This window comes from Sarcophilus harrisii, chromosome 1 (assembly GCF_902635505.1).
Source record: "Sarcophilus harrisii chromosome 1, mSarHar1.11, whole genome shotgun sequence".
Taxonomy (NCBI): domain Eukaryota; kingdom Metazoa; phylum Chordata; class Mammalia; order Dasyuromorphia; family Dasyuridae; genus Sarcophilus; species Sarcophilus harrisii.
In genome coordinates this window covers 316,755,333-316,774,166 of record NC_045426.1, presented here as the reverse complement: position 1 = coordinate 316,774,166, position 18,834 = coordinate 316,755,333, and the positions used below count along the sequence as shown (strand labels likewise).

General features: G+C 42.2%; 1 protein-coding gene across 1 annotated transcript in view; it reads left to right on the top strand.

The window, feature by feature from the left end:
- The window catches only part of DNAI1 (dynein axonemal intermediate chain 1), a 251,702-nt gene that overhangs the window by 212,274 nt on the left and 20,594 nt on the right, over window positions 1-18,834 (top strand). Inside the window, exons 15-18 of the mRNA XM_003761769.4 lie at window positions 1,274-1,361; window positions 12,141-12,220; window positions 16,912-17,060; window positions 17,288-17,387. Coding sequence (XP_003761817.1) covers window positions 1,274-1,361; window positions 12,141-12,220; window positions 16,912-17,060; window positions 17,288-17,387 — 417 coding nt within the window. The remainder of the gene's footprint in view (window positions 1-1,273; window positions 1,362-12,140; window positions 12,221-16,911; window positions 17,061-17,287; window positions 17,388-18,834) is intronic.

Below are 18,834 nucleotides of genomic sequence, written 5' to 3'. Positions count from 1 at the left end.
TTTCCAGGCTTCACATTAAAGCTATCTATAGTTATATGAAAAAATGCTCTAAAATGATTAGAGAAATACAAATTTAAACAACTCTGAAGTACCATTCACACCTATTAGGTTGACTAAGATGACAGGAAAAGATGATAAATATTGGAGGGGATGTGAGAAAACTGGAATACAATGAATTATTGGTGGTATTGTGAACTGATTCAAGTATTCTGGAGAGCAATTTGGAACTATGCCCAAGCTATGCATACCCTTTGAATCAAGCTGTGTCTCTACTAGGTCTGTATCCCAAACAGATAATGATCTGTTAAAAAAAAAACCCTATATGTGCAAAAATATTTATAGTAGCACTTTTTGTAGTGGCAAGGATTGGAAATTGAGTGAATGCTCATCAGCTGAATAAGTTAATGGTATATTAAAGTAATGGAATACTATTGTTTTATAAGAAATTATGAGCAAGCTGACTTCACAAAAGCCTGGAAAGACTTATAGAAAGTGATGCTAAATGAAGTGAGAAGAACCAGGAAAACATTGTATGTAGCAATAGCAAGATTATGTGATGACCAACTGTGATAGACTTAGCTCTTCTTGGCATTTCAGTGATCCCAAGCAATCCTAATAAACTTTGGGTGGAAAATGCCATCCATTTCCAGAGAGAGATTGAATGCAAATTGAAGCATACTGTATTCACTCTTTTTTCCTTCTCATGGTTTTTTCCTTTTGTTCTAATTTTTCTCTCCCAACATGATTCATATGGAAAGCTGTAAAAAATGAATGTATGTGTATAATCTTGAAAAAAAATGAAAAAGAAAAGAAAAGAAAGGGGGAGACTTAGAAAGAAAAGAATGGAGGAGGGAGATAAGGAAGCTCTTCTTAATTCTGACTACCTAGTGTACCATATATGTTCTAGATGCCAGGCTTCCACCATTCAAGATTTATCTTACATAAAAATTGAAATTGTTCATGAGGCATCCCTCTTAAAGCCAGTGGTTCTCAAACTATGTTCCAGTATAATAATATTAAGACATTTAAAATTTTCTGATACAGTAAATATTGGTAGACACAAATGCCTAATAATTTTTAAAGCATAGAGGAGTCTTGAGAATAACAAGTTTGAGAATCATTGCTCTGAGTTCTTGAGAATATCAAGCTCTTCCCTACTTCTTTAGAAGCAAGGATCCCCAGGTCCATCTTCCCTGAGCCATCATAATATGTGGGAACACTACCCAGTGGAGCCCAGAATAAGTAATGACACCTCCATCTTTTCTGCCCACAGAATGAGCTGATGCACACAGATATCATCAAGCTAAAAGTGGAGGGGACAACGACTGTAGGTCCAGAGGAACTGAATGTGTACACAGTGGGTAAGAGCCCTGGCCAGCCACAAGCCTATTGAGTTTGCCTCAAACTGCACCATCTGCTCATCTCACCCTCAGTTTATAGCTGCAGGGCCTCTGTCCACACCTTGGCCTTGTCCATAAGGCCTGAGGCCATGAGGTAGCAGGGCAGTCTCAAATAAGCCTCTCTTCCCCCTGTGGCTGAGACCCTGAACCTTCATTATGTCCTTGTATTAACTCCTTCTTCCTGTATTCCCAACCATCCTATATCCCTGGAACACAGGCAAATGTTAGTAGTTTGTCTCCCCCAGGGGTATCGGGTATCAGGGGTTGGGGGCCAGAGGGAATGAATAACTAGGATTGGGAAACAATAAGACCTAGAGAGGTCAAGGATCTTGGCCAAGGTAAGTCAAGTCAACTAAGATTTATTAAGCACCTACTATGTGTTAGGTACTCTGCTTAGTGCCAAGGGAAGCAAGAAACTTTTAAACCAAAGTTTCCTTTAACTGGGAAAAATGGGTAAAAATTGATTTTTTTATGCAGTTTAGAAACTAGTTACAAACAGACTTCTTAGAAAAACCAGGACAACCTCTGCTCATGTCAGGCAATATTGTCATGGAGGAAGACAGCCAAACTGAATGAAGCCAGTAAAGATGGTCTGGTTCCAAGGTCAGGCCAAGATGAACCTAGCTCCTGGGCCTGTGACTGATTTGTGAAGTTTGTCCCTCCACAGAAACATGGAGCCTGGGAGACAATCCTTACTATTGGCCTGGGAGGAGTACATGGCTGCTGGGACTGCTCACTGTGGGGAAGAGTCCCCCAAAGTGAAAACTCCTTGAGGACAGGTTCCTGTTTCATTGTTGTTTTTTGTATCTTCAGGGCACATGGTAAAGCACTTAATGATCATTAAATGATTAAATGAACCATGGCTTGGTCTAATAGTGGTATAAATCAGACCCCCAGGACCTGGAGACTCTTTAGAAGTGCCCCTTAATCAGGAGTAGGGCAGATAATTAGTAAAGGGTCCAGAAGCAGGCCAGAAGAAGAGGTGTGGACAGATGGGCAGTTGGTAACAAGCCAATGTCAGACAACAGGTATAGATCTTCATAGAAGAGAATGTGGGTTACAGAGGTTCATTTGCAGGTAGCAGAAACCCAGTCACACCTTCAGAGCCCTTTACAACCCAGTCCCAAACCACCTTTCCAACTTCCTCATATGTTCCTTTTTGAACCATCATCTCAAGAAATTTACAGTCTAGTGGGGGAGGGATGAGCCCTAGACATGAATAACTGTAATACAAGTTAGAAAATGATTAAACGGACAAAGTAAGTCAGACTTAGATGACCTGAGTGATGCAAGGAGGGAGGAATAATCTCCAGCTAGGAGAATTAAGAAATTCTATGAATGCAGGAGGTAGTGCTAAATTTGGACCCTGAGGGAAGAAAAAGTTGTCAGTAGGAGTTTAGAGGAAACCACTCTATGCAGGAGAGGGCAGGATAAAATCACAGAACAGTGAATAACTCAGTTTGGCCAGGGCATAAAACACACAGAGTCCTGAAGATGTGGCTACGGAAGGGAGCTGGAACCAGATGGCAGAGGCTTTAAATGTCAGGCTTATGAGTCTGTACTTTATTAAGTGACCAGTAGGGACTCCTGAAGGGTTTTTGGGTGGGTGGGTGGGTGTGTTAGCATACATTAATATAAATACATTAATTTATACTATACATCATATATAAATATATGTTATACGTTACTATACTTTATAGTATATACATGGTATATATATATATAGTATATACATTATAGTCTACACATTAATATAAATACAATATAATATACATTAGGAAAATGACTTTGGAAGTGGGATACAGTAGAGGTATCAAACCCAATTAATGGCCATATTATGACCAGCAACAAGTAGGGACTGAACTAGATTAAAATATAAGGGGGGAATATTTAACAAAATTAAGAAATAAAATGCAATAGAACATAATGTTAATGTGAAGTTTTTCTAAGTCAATATGGGTGACAGGGATCCTTATGTAAGATTTTAGTGGTCCCCTTTTCTATTTGAGTTTGATACCACTGGTTTGAAGAATGGGGAAAATATGAGGGAGACAAACCTATTATAATAATAGCCAGACAGAGAGCTGATGGGGAGCTAAACTTAGTGTAAACAGAAAGGAATATATACAGAACAGAGATTTTTTAGAGACACAACAGAATTTAGCATTTGGTGGATTCAAAGGATCAAGGAAGAAGGAAGGCATTAAAGTTAGAAGAGTTTCCAAGCCCATGTAAATGGGAGGATTTCAACAGAAATAGGGAAGTTTGGAGAGAGGGCAAGTTTGAGAAGTAAGATGAGTCCAGTTTTGACCACATTGAGTTTGGGATATCAGTGGGACATTCAAGTGGAAATAGATCGTAGGAAGGTTTAAGAGTGGAACTGGAAATAGAAATTTGAGGTGGAAGTGGTAATTGAAGTCATGACAGTAGATAAAGAGAGGGTGTGAAGGAGAGAAAATAACTGAGACCAGAGTCTTGAGAGATAGGAAGAAGAGGGTTAGGGTTAGGGTTAGCCAGCAAAGAAGGTTGAAAAGGAGAGTCAAAAAAATTAGGAAGAAAACTAGAGAAAATGGTGTTATACAAACCAGCAGATGAGAGAGTAGAAGAAGTAAAAGAGTTATCCAAATTTTCAAAGCAGCATTCATTGTATATAATTATAAAAAAGAGAAGTTGCCCAAATGTTCGGGGGAATAGTTAAATAAATTGTACTACATTCATGTAATAGAATATCATATTGCAATTGAGATGATTTTTTTTGAGAAATACAAAGAAATTTTAGAAAGACATTTATAAAATAATGTAAGAAAAAAAAAAACCAACAACCAGAAAAACAAAGCATACAGTAACAACAATATAAGTGTGAAGAAATGCTCTGTGAAAGTGCAGGACCTGATAGAAGCATGATAATGCCATGATCTGCCAGGGAAGTACAAATGAGCTCTGAATGAATCATAAAGGAAATAGTGAGATAGGATGATGAATGATAAGTCATGACTCGGTGACCCAGAGAAGTCAGTTCACTGAGTTGAAGAGACAGAGAAACTCAGCTTCCAATGAGATGAACATGATGTTGGAGAAATAGCTGTAAAAAGTCATACCTATCTGAAAAAGAGTATTATATGCAGAGGAACCACCACTAAAAGGGGGCCAGAACTGTGGGATGAGACAGTTTGGGCTGACTGAGCATAAGGTAATAGAGGAGAACACGGGCCACTGAAACCCTGCAGACTATATGCCACAAGATTGTAATCCTGTAACTCCTTTCCAATCTTGAGCTCCTTCATGAGAGTCTGAAGCCTTTATTGTATGAGACTATGAAATAGGAGTTTATTTACTTGTTTTAAATGTTTACTTTTTATAAGTAATGGTAATCACTGGCAGTTGCTAATGGAGTATAACTATGGGGAATACAATTGGAAGAAGCAACTGAGGGAGCAACATCCCCCCCCAAAAAGGTGAGAGACTAACAGAGAAGTATTTTGCTAGAAATACTGTCTCTGGGAGCTCAGAGTTAATAGAAAGATGAAAAGAATTGCAAATCATTTGATACTATTTCCCTTTGATACTATTAGTATACTAAAATAATTTGATACTATTTGATACAGAGTGGAGAAAGGATATTTATATCAGGTGGAGGTCTATTATTCATTTTCAAAAACCAATGGCATTATGGGATAATGACTTGCATGCGAATTGGATTTAAGTGAGGCAGAGTTGCACAGTTATCAGCCTTACTCCCTCATCTAGAGTCATTTGAAGTCCAGCGGCAAGACAAAAGTCAGGATGACTGCATTGGCCGGAAATGCAGCAGAATATCTCAGCGTCTTAGATGTCTGACCAAACTCTGCAGTGGTCCACAGTACTGCTTTCAGACACTTTTGTGGCAGGGAGAACATTGTTCTCATTTACCTGTTCTGCCAGGGGAAATCTCCACATGCTCGGGGTAGACATCCACCAATTCATTAATGATCAGGAGGTCTATTGTTTACCCTTAATTTTATTCAACCCATCTGCTGAAATGGTTTACCCAGGTATAGTTGCTGCATGTACAGCTTCTTGGAGCCATAGGTGAGAGCTGGGTGACCAACTGGACAAAAATGGGAAATGAGAGGTATGGCGAGTCATCATAAATTCTGGGGGAAACTAATTTTCAGGAGGAAATATGAAATATGAAATAAAGAAATAAATGGAATGTATTGACAGTGGAATAGGTATTCCAGAGAGTACTATGGGAGAGATAAAAAGAGAAAAATAGGCACTGGGAAGATACATTACTAAGAATAAATATTAGGGGAATGGTGTTAGGGGAAAGGAGTTTGTAACCAAAAAAATAATGATTTCATATGGCATTAATTAGAAGAGGAGGTTAAACTGGATAGATGCCTTTGTCATAGGGAGAATATAGACTAGGCCAAAGTTAATAGAGCAAATCACTCCCAAACTTCTATGAGGTTTCAGACCCAGGTGGGATCCATGGTTCTTGCAGCAGGCATGTACTAACTAGTCTATGCATCTAGACCTAAATATAGGCTTATTTTTTATTCTAGCCCTACCTGAACTGTCAGTCTTCTCAATCCTATGGTCATGCTGAGCATCTAACTCAAAATATGCCTTGATTAGTATTTCTGAATTACATCCTTTAGGTGGTATTAGTAGTAGCATCAGTGGGAGTAAGCCCAATAACTTATTGGGATGGGGGGAAGGAAAAGAAACACAAAACTCACCCCAAGCTTTCCTGCATGGTGTAGAATCTCTTGTTATGAATCAAGGGGCATTTGCAATAACTCTGGAAGATGAAGGTTGGGCTTCTGGAACCTGGTTCCTCTCTGTGAGATGAGTTTAACAAATTGTGAAAGCTGAGAAAAACCTCAAACAAGTCCCAGAAGTCCAAGTCAAGGATAAATTGGGACATTCCCTAAGCTGCACAGAACTAAAATCTATGGGCCTAGTTTCTCTCCAGAATGAATTTCTCTTGGAGCTCTAATCTTCTCCAATGCACAAGGAACTGAATATTCCTGAAAGCAAATGGCTCAATATCCTGCCTTATCACTTTTAGCACAGGTTCTGAGAATTTCTGAGTTCCTCTTTTCACAAAGAGACCATTATAAATTCACAAAGCTCCAGGGACAATACTGGAATACCAGTCCTCTAGCTTCTACCTGCAGGTTCTTGCTAGAAGTCTTAGATCAATCTGTAATGTCAGTGACCACGGCTTGGTTCTTGAAATGTGATTTGAAATCTCCTTCATAACGTATAAGCTATACAGACCCAGGTACTTAGAGATGTGTCTCTTTAGAGACTAAAACTGAAAATTCCTCCATTAAAAACAAAGGTTAAGTTTGTAGCAATGCTTGAATCAGGATTGTCTAGCCTTGTGTTTGGACTTTGAAATAACCTCCCGTGGTGCAGTCCCATGTTTTAAAGGGCTTCACAGGATTACTGACTTGGAGATAAAATCAGACTGTTCAGATTAAAATTCACTCTAGTTGTTAAGAGTACTATTTCTCCCCTTCCTGAAGGGCTCAACATTCCAACCAAGTCTAGAGCTTGCCATACTCAATCTAGGACCTCTCCACTCTGTTATTATTGTTCCTCATTTTTGAAGAGGATGGATAAGTCTCTCTAGTGAGTTCCCCGAGAGCCAAGCTTTTAATCTTATTTTGGAGGCTGAACATTGAATTATCAAGCCTACACTTATCTACCCCATACAAACTCAACTGTTTCCCTGTAAGTGGCCAAGAGCTGGCCATAGCTGAAGCTCATTCAGAAGCACTAGAGAAGATTGGAACTAGAGAATTAGACTGAAACTGTCAACAGCATTCAAAAGGAATCGTTACCACAGTGAGCAAATTAGAATTGGACACCAATCTCTCTACATAAGGTCAAACCTGTTTGGACCTCTGCTTTCCAGAACTGTTGCCAAAATTTATAACACATTTGTTTGTTTTTAACCCCCCACATCCTGACACCACTCCATTGTGCCGTGTGCTTCCAGATGTTGGGCACTCCTTCCTTCTTGGCTCTGACCCTGCTTGCTTATTAGTTGCTGTGATAATGAACCTTCTTGCCTGAATAGTCTACCTTTAGTTTCTAGTCTTTTACCTGTATCTACAGTTTGGGGAACTGTCTGCCTTGAACGGGGTTTCAGATTAAAATTCACCCTAGGGGAACAGAATACATGTAATAACTGAGCACAGTCTCTGAGTGCCAGGCACTGGGGAGAGAAGAGAAAGGAAGGAAAGAAAAGAGAGAGGGATAAAGAATGGAAGGAAGAAAAGGGGGAGGGAAGGAAGGAAAGAAGGAAAAGAAGGAAGGAAGGAAGGAAGGAAGGAAGGAAGGAAGGAAGGAAGGAAGGAAGGAAGGGAAAAAGGGAGGGAGGGAAGGAGGAAGGGAAAGAGGAAGGGAGGGAAGGACGAAGGGAGGGAGGGAAGAAAGGCAGATAGGAGAAAAGGAAAAAAAGAGGAAAAATAGGGAAGGAAGGAGAAAGGGAAGGAAAGAAAAAAAATCCAGATCCTATCCACTAAGAGCTCATAGGTTGGAAAGACAATACTCAGAGGTATGAAACAGAATAGTATAGGACAGTGTGTGATCAGGGATGCCCACACTCACTATGTATATGAGGAAATTGCCCAGGCAGAGAGATTTATAAAGTTTTCTCAAATTATTCAGATATCAAAAATGCAATTTAAATTTAAACATTGACTTTGGTAATGCTATGTTAGAAAAGTGACATGTTGCTGATAGGTTAAAGAAAACTATTTTTTCTTACTTTCACCATTTATGAAGGAGCTATCAAGAAATATGATGATGTAGAAATATCCTGAAAATTGAGAATAGTCAGAAGCAGATTTCAGAAAGTAAATCCTTTCCCATGGAATAGTGGTTTTATTGGAAACATAATAAGGACAGTGAGGACATTCAAAGTAATACCATACAAAAATTAGGAAAGGCATTGTGCCTTAGTTGCTAGCATGATAGACTTGAAACCCATAAGATCTGAGTTCAAATTCTGATCCTTATATTTACTAGCTTTTTGACTATTGACAAGTCACTTAACTACAAACCATTGTAAAATGGACATAATGCCCCAAACCCCAAAACTTCATAGAATGGTTATAATGTTCACATGAGAAAAGAGTCAAAGAAAGCACTTTCAAGTGAAAAGAATGAAGACTTAGGAAAAATCTGATAGTACCTTCAAGTACTTGAAGGACTCTCATGTCAAAGAAGAATTAGATTTATTTTGTTTGACTCCAGATAGCAAAATTAGGAGTTATTGGTAGAAATTGAAGAGGGGCAGGTTTTGAATTGCAAATATAAAGGAAAATTTCCTAACTGGAGCTATCCCAGAGTAAGTGAGATGTTTTGATCATTAGTGGATGTCTTCAAGAAAAAGGCTACAGGCCCATTTGATTCCTGTTCAGGTCTGGATTGTATTAAATGGCCTTTGAGATCCCTTCCAACATTTAGGCCCTTTGATTATATAAAGTTCATAGCTATTTTCCTTCCCCTTCCCATATGTCCCTCATTAGGATTTCTATAATCTCTCAATCCCAGCAACCTCTGGGCTTTGGAGATAATATTACCAAAGCCACGATATCCAATTTAATTCCACATTTAGCAAGTGCCTACTATGTACACAGCAATGGCAGTATGGCAAAGTATATATAGAGCTGGTCTCAAAGCCAGGAACACCTGGCTTAAATCCTGCCTCTGACACATCTAAATGTGTGATTCTGGGTGTTTCTCTAAAATTACAGGGTGTAGATAAGTTGTTGAGAATGGTATAAGTGGACTCCTTGGGAGTTCTGTAAGGGTTAAAAAGCCTCTAGAAGCAAGGAATGCAGTTCAAGGCATGTGGGAGGACCTGAGGGATGAGAGGTACCTAGGCCAGGCAAATCCTATGTGGAGGTGGGGCACAGCCCCAGGAGGCGGTGTCTGACCCCAGGTACCACGTCTCCCTCCTTAGTGCTCTCAAAACCTAACACGCCTCCCTTCTTCTGGGGCCAGTCCCTTATGCCAGGTTCCCAGAGGACCTCCCCTTCCCCCAGAACCTCAGCAGGGTATAAATATATGCTATCTAAGAATAAAGTTCTCTTTCGCTTCACCCCTACCTACTGGTGGTCTGTCTCTGTGGGATCCGGGTTGGTGCCCGAAGACAGGTAAGTGTGGCCTAGCCGTGCTGGGGATAGATGGGCATTAAGAGTAGCTCAAAGAGGAGCTACCAGGTTAGAGTAGTCCATAGGGGTGTAACAAGTGGCGCCCAATGGGGACAATTTTGGCTAAGACCTCACCTTGTAGCAGGCCTACAGGTGGGAAGAGAGACAGAACTCTGCTCTAGAGGGAGTAGAAAGTTAGGAAAATGAGACAGATTGTTATGAGGGTCCCAGACCAGGAGGTACTAGGGAAAGAAGCTTATAGAATAGTAAAGCAAGCCCAATTGTAAATGGATTTTAAAAAGTGGGAGGTAATAGGTAGTCAGATGGCTTCCTATGATAAGGAAACTCTGGGAGCCATCCCGGAATGGCATCAAGGGATTAGGGGCATGACAAGTGCTGCTGGGCCTAGAGTCAGGCAGATGCCTCTTCCTGGGTTCAAACACAGCCTCAGATAGTTCCTGGTCAAGCCACTTAACCCTGTTTACCTCCATTTCCTCATCCGTCTAATGAACTAGAGAAAGAAATAGCAAACCACTCCCTCCTCTTTGCCAGGATCCTAAATGGGGTCACAGAGAGAATAACAACAATATTAATATAGTCCCTTTCCAGGCCCTATCCCCAGGCCCTAGTCTTCCTGTGCTCGGTGCTGAGGATACAAAGACAGTCCCTGTCCTCAAGGAGTCTTTTTATTCTTGGAGAGATATGACTCACCCCTAAATAAGTGTGGTAGAAGGTAAATTGAGCTGGGAACAAGAACTGACAATTGGCAGGTTTGGGGAAAGTTTCATGGAGGGCATGATACCTGAACTAAATCTGGAAGGAAGACGGGAATTCTAAGAGTCTGAGATGGTGCCTTCCAGCCACAGGAGATGATTTGTGCCACTGCCTGGCTATAAAAGATGGCGCTCATGAATAGCCAGTCATCAGGTTTGACTGGAACATCCAGTCCATGAAGGGGAGTAGCATAAATTTAAGATTTGGAAAGGTACTGGGAGCCAGATGGTGGCAAGCTTTAAGTATCAGGCTGAAGAGCTTTTGCTTATCCTAGAGCCAATGAGGAACCACTGGAGATCTTTAAGCAAAGGAGTGACATGGTCAGTCTTGTGTCTCAGGAAAATGATTCTGGCTGATGTGTGGAGGATGGATTGCAGAGTGTGGTGACTGGAATCAGAGAGAATAATTAAAAGAGGCTATTATGGTAGTCTGGACAAGAGGCAATGAGGATGACAGCTGGGAGAGTGGGGAGAAGGCAACAGATGTGAATGACACTGTGGAGGAAGGAACCACAAAACTTGCCAAATTGGATTGGATTGGATATTGAGTGAAATAAAGGGAATAATCAGCAGTGACTGCAGGATTTTAAGACTGAAAGGCTAGGAGAATGGTGGTACTCTCAATAGGAATAGGTAAGTTTAGAGGGTGAATTTTAGGAGCAAAGACAATGAGATCCATTTTTGATATACAGTTACCCTTTCCACATTGCAGGGCTTAGGGGTGCAGGCCCCTGTGATCTGGAAAATCCACGTGAAAAATTTTGGCCTTCGCTTCATGCCAGAGAAGAAGTCTAAATTTTTTTTTCTTTTTCTATTATGGGGCATTCCTTCCTTTCTGGCTCCAACTCCTGCTTGCTTGTTAGTTGTTCTGATGATAAAAACCACTCCCTTCAAGGAGCTTACATTCTATCATAGGAAAGAGCCTGTGCACATATAAATTAATGCCAAATAAGTAAAGAAGAGAGGAAGGAATAATAGAAGTAGACAAAAATCTAGTGTAAACACTAGGAACACCAACCTGCGAATGAGGAGACAAGGATTACTTCTCCTCTGCCATGTCCAGTTATATGGCCTTAGGTGAGCTTTTTTGAGACTCAAGTTTTCAAGTTTGGGCTTCATAATCTCTAAGATCCCTGCCAGTTTTGAGATTCTATTTATTCTGTCACTGAGGCAAGCAGGGGTACATGCATGATCAAGGAGATTTTGTCTGAACTGGGGAGAGAATTCAGGAAAAGAAAGAATTGTAAATGATCTAGAAAACTAAGCTGAAGAGGTTGGGTTTATACTGAAAAGACAAAAGGGTGGATCAGAATGGGAATTACCACATCTGCTCTCCTTGGCACTGCAAGCATATGGTATGGTTACATGGACTAATGGAACCTGTGTTCCTCACAAAGTAGCCATCCTGAATTTTGTGATTATAGCCATTGTTTGTAGAGCCCTGTTTGCAGAACACAGTGCTCCTAGCAGCACCCAGTACTGCAGAAGAGGCTGCTGCCCGTGGAGTCTGCGTGTCCTGGTGGAGAGGGAGATTGCCTAGAGAGGCCATCCCAGAGCCGACAGCTGGGTGGGCCCATCACTGTGGGCAGAGCACCAGGGCCTTGTCCCTCGTCCCTCATGCTTTCCCTTGCTCACCTTCTACCCGCCTACTCTCCATGCTTTCTTTGAACACAGTCAGGGATCCATGGAAGGCCAGAGCCATTGGGGCTGAGGGCTGAGGGCTGTTCTTGATTAGCTCTTTGCTCAGGCTAACAACTGACTCAGATGATAGGATCCCAGAGCACTAATCACTCGCATTTCCCTTCTAGGCTGTGGGACGGCTTTTGACTTCCACAAACAGATTGACTACTTGTTTCTCGTGGGCACCGAGGAGGGTAAAATCTACAAAGTAAGGCAACTCTGGCCATCCAAAGCCCCAACCATGAGTGCAGGGCCAGGCCTTTAGGCCTTGTTCCCTCTGCTCAGAGCCTCCGTCTCAGGCCCTGGAGATGAAGGGGGTGAAGGAGGGAGGGGCTGACATGTTTTGTCCTTCTCTGTCCCTATTGTCCCTCTTCTATTGGCCTCTTCCTACCCTAGAACAGATCTGTATTGGGGATCAGAGGTCTTGGACAAATTAGTTGGGTCTTCATTTCCCCCATCTGTAAAATGAGGAGGTTGCACTGATCTTGGAGATCTCTTCCAGCTCCAAATCCAATGATCCCTCCTCTCTAAGCCCCTAGCCAAAATTAAACAGCCCCAGGCCCACCCTCAGGAAGCTAAAGGCCCTAGAGAGACAGGCAAGACAGATAGAAAAATGGGCAGATCCAAGGGCTGACATAAAACAGACGCCTTCATTAATGAAATCCGGTTCGTCACAGGTTTCCCAAGGAGTAGGTGGGAGGGGCCATCCCCAGCTTCCTGAAGGGACCTGTTTAAATGGAAGGGAGAGGGTGGAAGGACTTAAACATTTTTCCATTAGGAACCCAGGGTCCAACTTCTGGGAGCTGATTTCAGTCCAACAATTAGCCTATATGAACAACTATTGGGTGCCCAGTCTGATGCCGAGGGGAGTGGGGTAAGGGTGGGGGTTAGAAGGGAACTAGAGAAGTATCCCCATTCCCTAAGGAGTTGTTAGGTTTGGGGGACAAGATTCACAAATTTTGGACAGTGAGTGATCAAGGACTAATCATGTCACTGATCCTAAGTGCAGGAAAGGTTCAGGGAGAGGGGTGCTCACTTTGGAGTGGGGGTGGAGGTAGGGAGGGCCTCACTAAGTTCCCCAAAAATTAAATATATAAACAACATAAAAACACAGAGGAAGAGGGATCGGAGCTGGGCCTCGTAGGGCCTCTACGGCTTTCTACCAATTCATTATATTTCTGAAAACATTTTATTTGGACCAAAGATTAACAACCATCCTCCTCCTTCCCTTCCCACTCCGCTAGCCCCCCCTTGCTTCCCCCGCCCCAGCAACATGGTAACTCGCTAATTTTTAGCCCAGAACAATTTTTGAAAACAGAAGAGTGCTCTGCTATTAGCATTTCTGAAGCCAAGTAAATCATTATCTTAATTACCCACAGGGCTCTCTGCATTCTTATGAAGCAGCAAGCCCAGGCCACCCCTTTGCCAGAGATCAGGGATCTGCTTGGTATGCAAGTGTGGTGGCAGGAAGAGGGGAGGGCCCTGACTGAGGAACAGAACAAGAGGGCCTTGGCCAGGGCTGCCAGGACTTGGCCCCTGAGGACCAAATAGCCGTATAGCAAAGCTTGAGAGAAGGCCCAGGAAAGCTAATGTGCTGGCAGGACTAGAAAGCTAGCCCCATCCACCACTCACTCCAACCTGTTACTGTGCCTGAAATCTCAGCACCAGAGATTTCATCCTTTGGGTTAATTAAGGCATGGATTTCATGACTGAGACCTTGCATTTATGAGAATGCAAAACTCCCTGGACCCACAATATTACTAAACACTAACACTCTAGTGTAAATGGACAGAAAGCAGCATTACATAGAACAGCAATAGTAGCTCTCATTCAATTCCCCTTGTTTTACAGATAAGGAAACGGAGACCCAAAGAGTTAAAGTGAATCTTCCAAGCACATTTGGGTATTAATGGGGTCTAACCTTGACAGGCTTGAATTCTCAGTTGTCAACCCTCTTCCTTCTATTTCCAACGACCATTTTCTCTTGTCAAAGAACTGGGGAAGGGGACAAGGGAGAGGATGAGGAAGGGGTAGATAATGTCTGAGACCCAAGATAAGAACCCTTGGCTAACTCCTCATATGTGGACCATGGGGCTACCCCACTCATAGCTCATCTCTCCCGGTCTTTCCTGGTCTGACTGTGACCCTTTGGCACTGAGACCACCCTTTTGATCTGTGCCTGGGAGATGTGGGGCAAAAGGAAAATGGAAGCACCCAACCATATCTTTCTTTGGCTCCGGGGGAAGTTGGGTTGTGGTTCTAACAGAGTATGGAAAATTCATCAGTGAGTCCGGTGAGTACACGGGGAAAACTCCCTTCCTTCCCCCTCCCCATGCTGCCCCCCAAACCATGTGTATTTTAGGGGCACAAGGATGACTTGTGGTCATGGATTTATCTTACATGGCAGCATGCTGGGAATCTGGGAGGCTCAAATCTGGCCTCACTAGCTAGCTGTGTGACCCTGAGCAAGTAAATTCATCTTTGGCTACCTTAGTTTCCTCATTTGTGAAATAGGGACAACAATAGTACCCACTTCCTAGGGCTATTGTAAAGATCACATGAGATAATAATTGTAAAGTGTTTATTATTAGCTCAGCGCCTGGCACATGGAGAATGCTACATAAATGTAATATATATGTATATATTATATAAATAATATAACAAATATAATAATATAAATTATTATATCATTAATTATTTTTATTAGTCCTCATCTGGGTCTAAAACAAATACTTGTCTTCCTTTGGCCCCAGGGTTTGTACTTTGGCTTTAGACCCTGCCCCTGGAAGGGAAAGTTATTTTGTGCCTGGGCTCCAAAGTCAGTGTTCTCACTTCATAGCCCTGTCCTAACCTTATAGATGCATCCCTTGGCATTGCTGGAATATCCTTCTGATCCAGTTCTTGGGTTCAGGAAAACCTAGCACTTTGTTGGTTTTCTCCATGATTGGAGTCTTAAGGCCTTGCAACCCTTCTGGGTTTGAAGATTTCATTCTGTTCTGTCTTAATCTTGTGTGCTTCTCAGGTGAGGCGAGGCTTCTTTCTCCATGTTATTTTACGGTAGACAGTAGGCCCCATCTCCCTGGCACTGAGGAGTGACAAGATCACAAAATTTTCCAGAGCTAAAAAGAACCTCAGATGTTATCTAGTCTAACCTTTGCCTGAAAGGAAGCCTGTCTTCAACATCAATGACAAGTAGTAATTCAGTCCCTGTTAGAAAAACTGTAGTGATGAACCTTTGGAGAGTACAAATTATTTGAAAATTTTTCCTTATATAGAATGGAAATTTGCTTCTATAACTTCTACCATTTCCTCCTAGTTCTATCCTCTGCAAGCAAAACAAGAAAATCCAACCCTTCTTTCTTATAACAATCTATCAAATACCGGAAGACAATTATCATACCTCTCTCCAAATAACCTTCTCTTCTATGAACTAGAAATTCTCAGTTTCTTTTTTGCTTGTTTTGAGGGGGAGGTAGATGAAAAGTAAGTGACTTTTCCAGGGTCACACAACTAGTCAATGTCTGAGGTCACATTTGAATTCAGGTCCTCCCGACTCCAGAGTTAGTGCTCTAACCACTTTGATTTCTTCAATCAATCTTTATTCTCCAATCTTCTCACCATTCTGGGTCCTCCTCTTCTAAACGGTAGGTAACAAGCATTTATTAAGGAATATGGTATATGCCAGGCACTGTGCTAAGTCCTACAGCTACAAACACAGATCTTAAAAAAAAAAAAAAAGATAGTCCCTACCCTTAAGGACAGGGAGAGAATATAGATCTAAAAACAAAATAAAACTTAATTTTAAGAAAAGATCACATTTGGTTGGCTAGTATGATAAGCAATTCAGTCAACTAGCATTTATTAAACATCTATGATGTGCTGGGCACTGTACACTAATGGTTCCTATTTTAATCCAGAACTTTTCAATATAAACTATAATTTGGCCATGTCTCCTCTCTATCATGCTGATTCAGATGATTTGTTAATCTTTTTTAAAGGAAAATAAAGGACTCTATGTGGATCTCTTATAAACTTCATTTTACTAGATCCAGTCTATCCTAACTTTTCAGGATTTTTTTTGGGGGGGATCCTGACTCCATCAGATGTGTTAGTTCTTCTCAGCTTTGTGTAATTGTCAGATAGGCTAAGCCCACCAATTCTGCTTTCATTTAAATGATGGGTAGAAATGCTGAATAGACTCTGTTGACAGGGTCAAGGATGGATCAAACCTAGGCATACTAACTAGAGGTCTCCCTTCCAGAGAAACAAATTAAGCACTCTTTTGTTCCTCTTTTCCCATGGGGTCTATGTTTCTCCCTCTACCTGTCAGCTGGGAGGGGCCCTAACATGGCCCTGACCTTGAGGAGCCTTCACTCTGCTTCTCCTACGGTGATAGAGGGAACAAATGACTTCAACTATTTTTTTCTGGCCTGAATTTCAGGAATATTCTTAATTTCTGTCTCCTCCACAAGAGAGATTTCCTGTTTTTTTTCACTCATTCATTTGTTTATTTATTGTCCAGGAAGCATCATTTGCTTTTACAGATACAGGGAAGCTGTGAAAGGGAGATTAGCCTAGGAGGAGAATGCCCTGGATCACATTCTGACTCTCTGCCCTAGCAAATGACAAGATAGATCAGATAAGGCTCCAACTCCTTCAGTCACAGCACTCCTCCAACAGTCACAGCACTATCAGTTTATCTAGAGGCCTTCAAATCCACTACCCTCATTTTGCAATTGAGAAAATTGAGGCATAGAGAAGTTAAAAGGCTTGCTCATGATCACAACGCTGGTATGTGTTTAGGATAGGATTAATTAAACTTGGGTCCTGATTCCAAGCCTACCTAGGTGCCTCTACCCTGAGGAGAGGAGTGACTGCTGATCTCTGATTACACCATAGTGCTCCAAAACCTACTCCAGCCAATTCCTTGACACGTTTGAGGCCCACAATATGGCAGTGGACGCAGTGACCTGGAACCCATACCATTCCAAAGTCTTTATGTCTTGCAGTTCAGACTGGACAGTGAAAATCTGGGACCACACCATCAAGTGAGAGAAAAGGAATTCTGGGACCATATCATCAAGTGAGGGAAGGGGGGAAGATGGGAGGGAGCAAATAACCTGAGAACCAAATACCAAATAAGACTTGGAGGGGGACCAAGAAGCAGCTTAAGGATCATCTTCTTAGGGATGGGACCCAAGCCCCACCAGAAAAGGCATTCAGTTGCTATTTTCTGACTTATTTTTCCCTCTGCTTTATTGTCTCATTGTTTCAGGAAACCCATGTTCATCTATGACTTGAATTCTGCTGTGGGTGATGTGGCTTGGGCCCCCTATTCCTCTACGGTCTTTGCTGCAGTCACCACTGATGGGAAGGTAAGAGTCACCAACCCCCATCTCCCAAGTTCACTTTTGTCAGGCTGAGGTGACAAGGTCTGGAGCTTCAGATAGTAAGGTAGGGAAGGATTTGGCAATGCATGAGTCTGTTCTGGCCCTGATTAAGCTTCTGAAATTGCCTCCTATTTATGTTGAATATAGGTACCTAGTTTTTTGCAGGTCATCTTCTTCATTAGAAAGTAAGCTCCTTGAAAGCAGGGACAGTTTTTTGCCTTTCTTTGAATCCCTAACACTTAGTATACTTTGGAGCACATTACAAGTGCTTAATGAGCGCTTAATGACTAATGTATGAATGAATGCATGAATGTATGTTGAGCTTTCTCCAAGCAGACGATTTAGCCTGAACACTTCCAGGGTAGCCTCTCCCAATCCTTCACCCCATTAGCTCTGATTGATCTAAGTCCATAGCCGAGCTTGGGAGTCTCCTGATCCAGCTGAGAGGAGGGCAAAGAGGACTGTCAAAGGAGCCCTGATGGTCCCTAAGGTCTGGGGTAGGGAAAATAGCAGTGGTTTGGAGATCTGACCAAGCCAAGTTGGGGGGAAGGGATGGAGAGAGAAAAAAGGAGATATTCCAAGAACACCATAAGCTAAGATTTGGCAGCTGTAGTGAGCTCGATGTGAGTGTGTGTGCAAGGAGGGAGACTGGAGGGGCACTAGATGATCTGTGCTGAGGGGCTCTGAATGACCACACTCGGCTCCATCCTTGATCTTCCTCCTCTTGGCTCCTCTCCTGTGCTGCTCAATGCCCAAAGTCCCCCTCCTTTGGCAGGGCAGCATCTGATGGTGGCATCTCATACCTCACAGGATTCAGGGCTAAAAGGAACCTTAGAGACCGTCCATTCCAAAGCTCTCATCTTGAAAGAGAGCCCAGATGAGGAGAAAGGGGCAGATCCAAAAGCCCAACACCTTCCTGCCTCTCAAGAGGTTGAACAGCAAGTAACTGGTGGTTGGCAATCATTCCCAGGCCCAGAGTGGGAGAAGGATTGGCCCACAGAAACATTCTTAAGTCAAAGCCTGTCTCTGGTGGACTTCCCACTTGTCCTTGGATACTCAGTGATCTCCTAGATAGCAAAGTGTTTAGGAAGATCTCACACTAGACTGAATCCAACTCAGCCCTATTCAGAGGGACTTGTCTGAACATACTGATTCCTTAATCCAAAGAAAATAAAGTTTTCATGGTGAAATTTTGAATACCAGGGCATACTGATTAGAAGGATGTTTCTGAAGAAGGAAGGGCTTCTCACAGAGGTACTCAGAACTGGAAAGTACTTGGGAGAACATCTGTTTCACGCCTCCCTTACTTTAAAGATGAGGAAAGTGGGGCCCTAAGAAGCTGTGACTTGCCTAAAATCTCACAGGTAATAAACATCAGAGGCAAGAATTGAGGCTGGATCCTTAACTCCAGAGTGAATGTTCCTTCCATTGC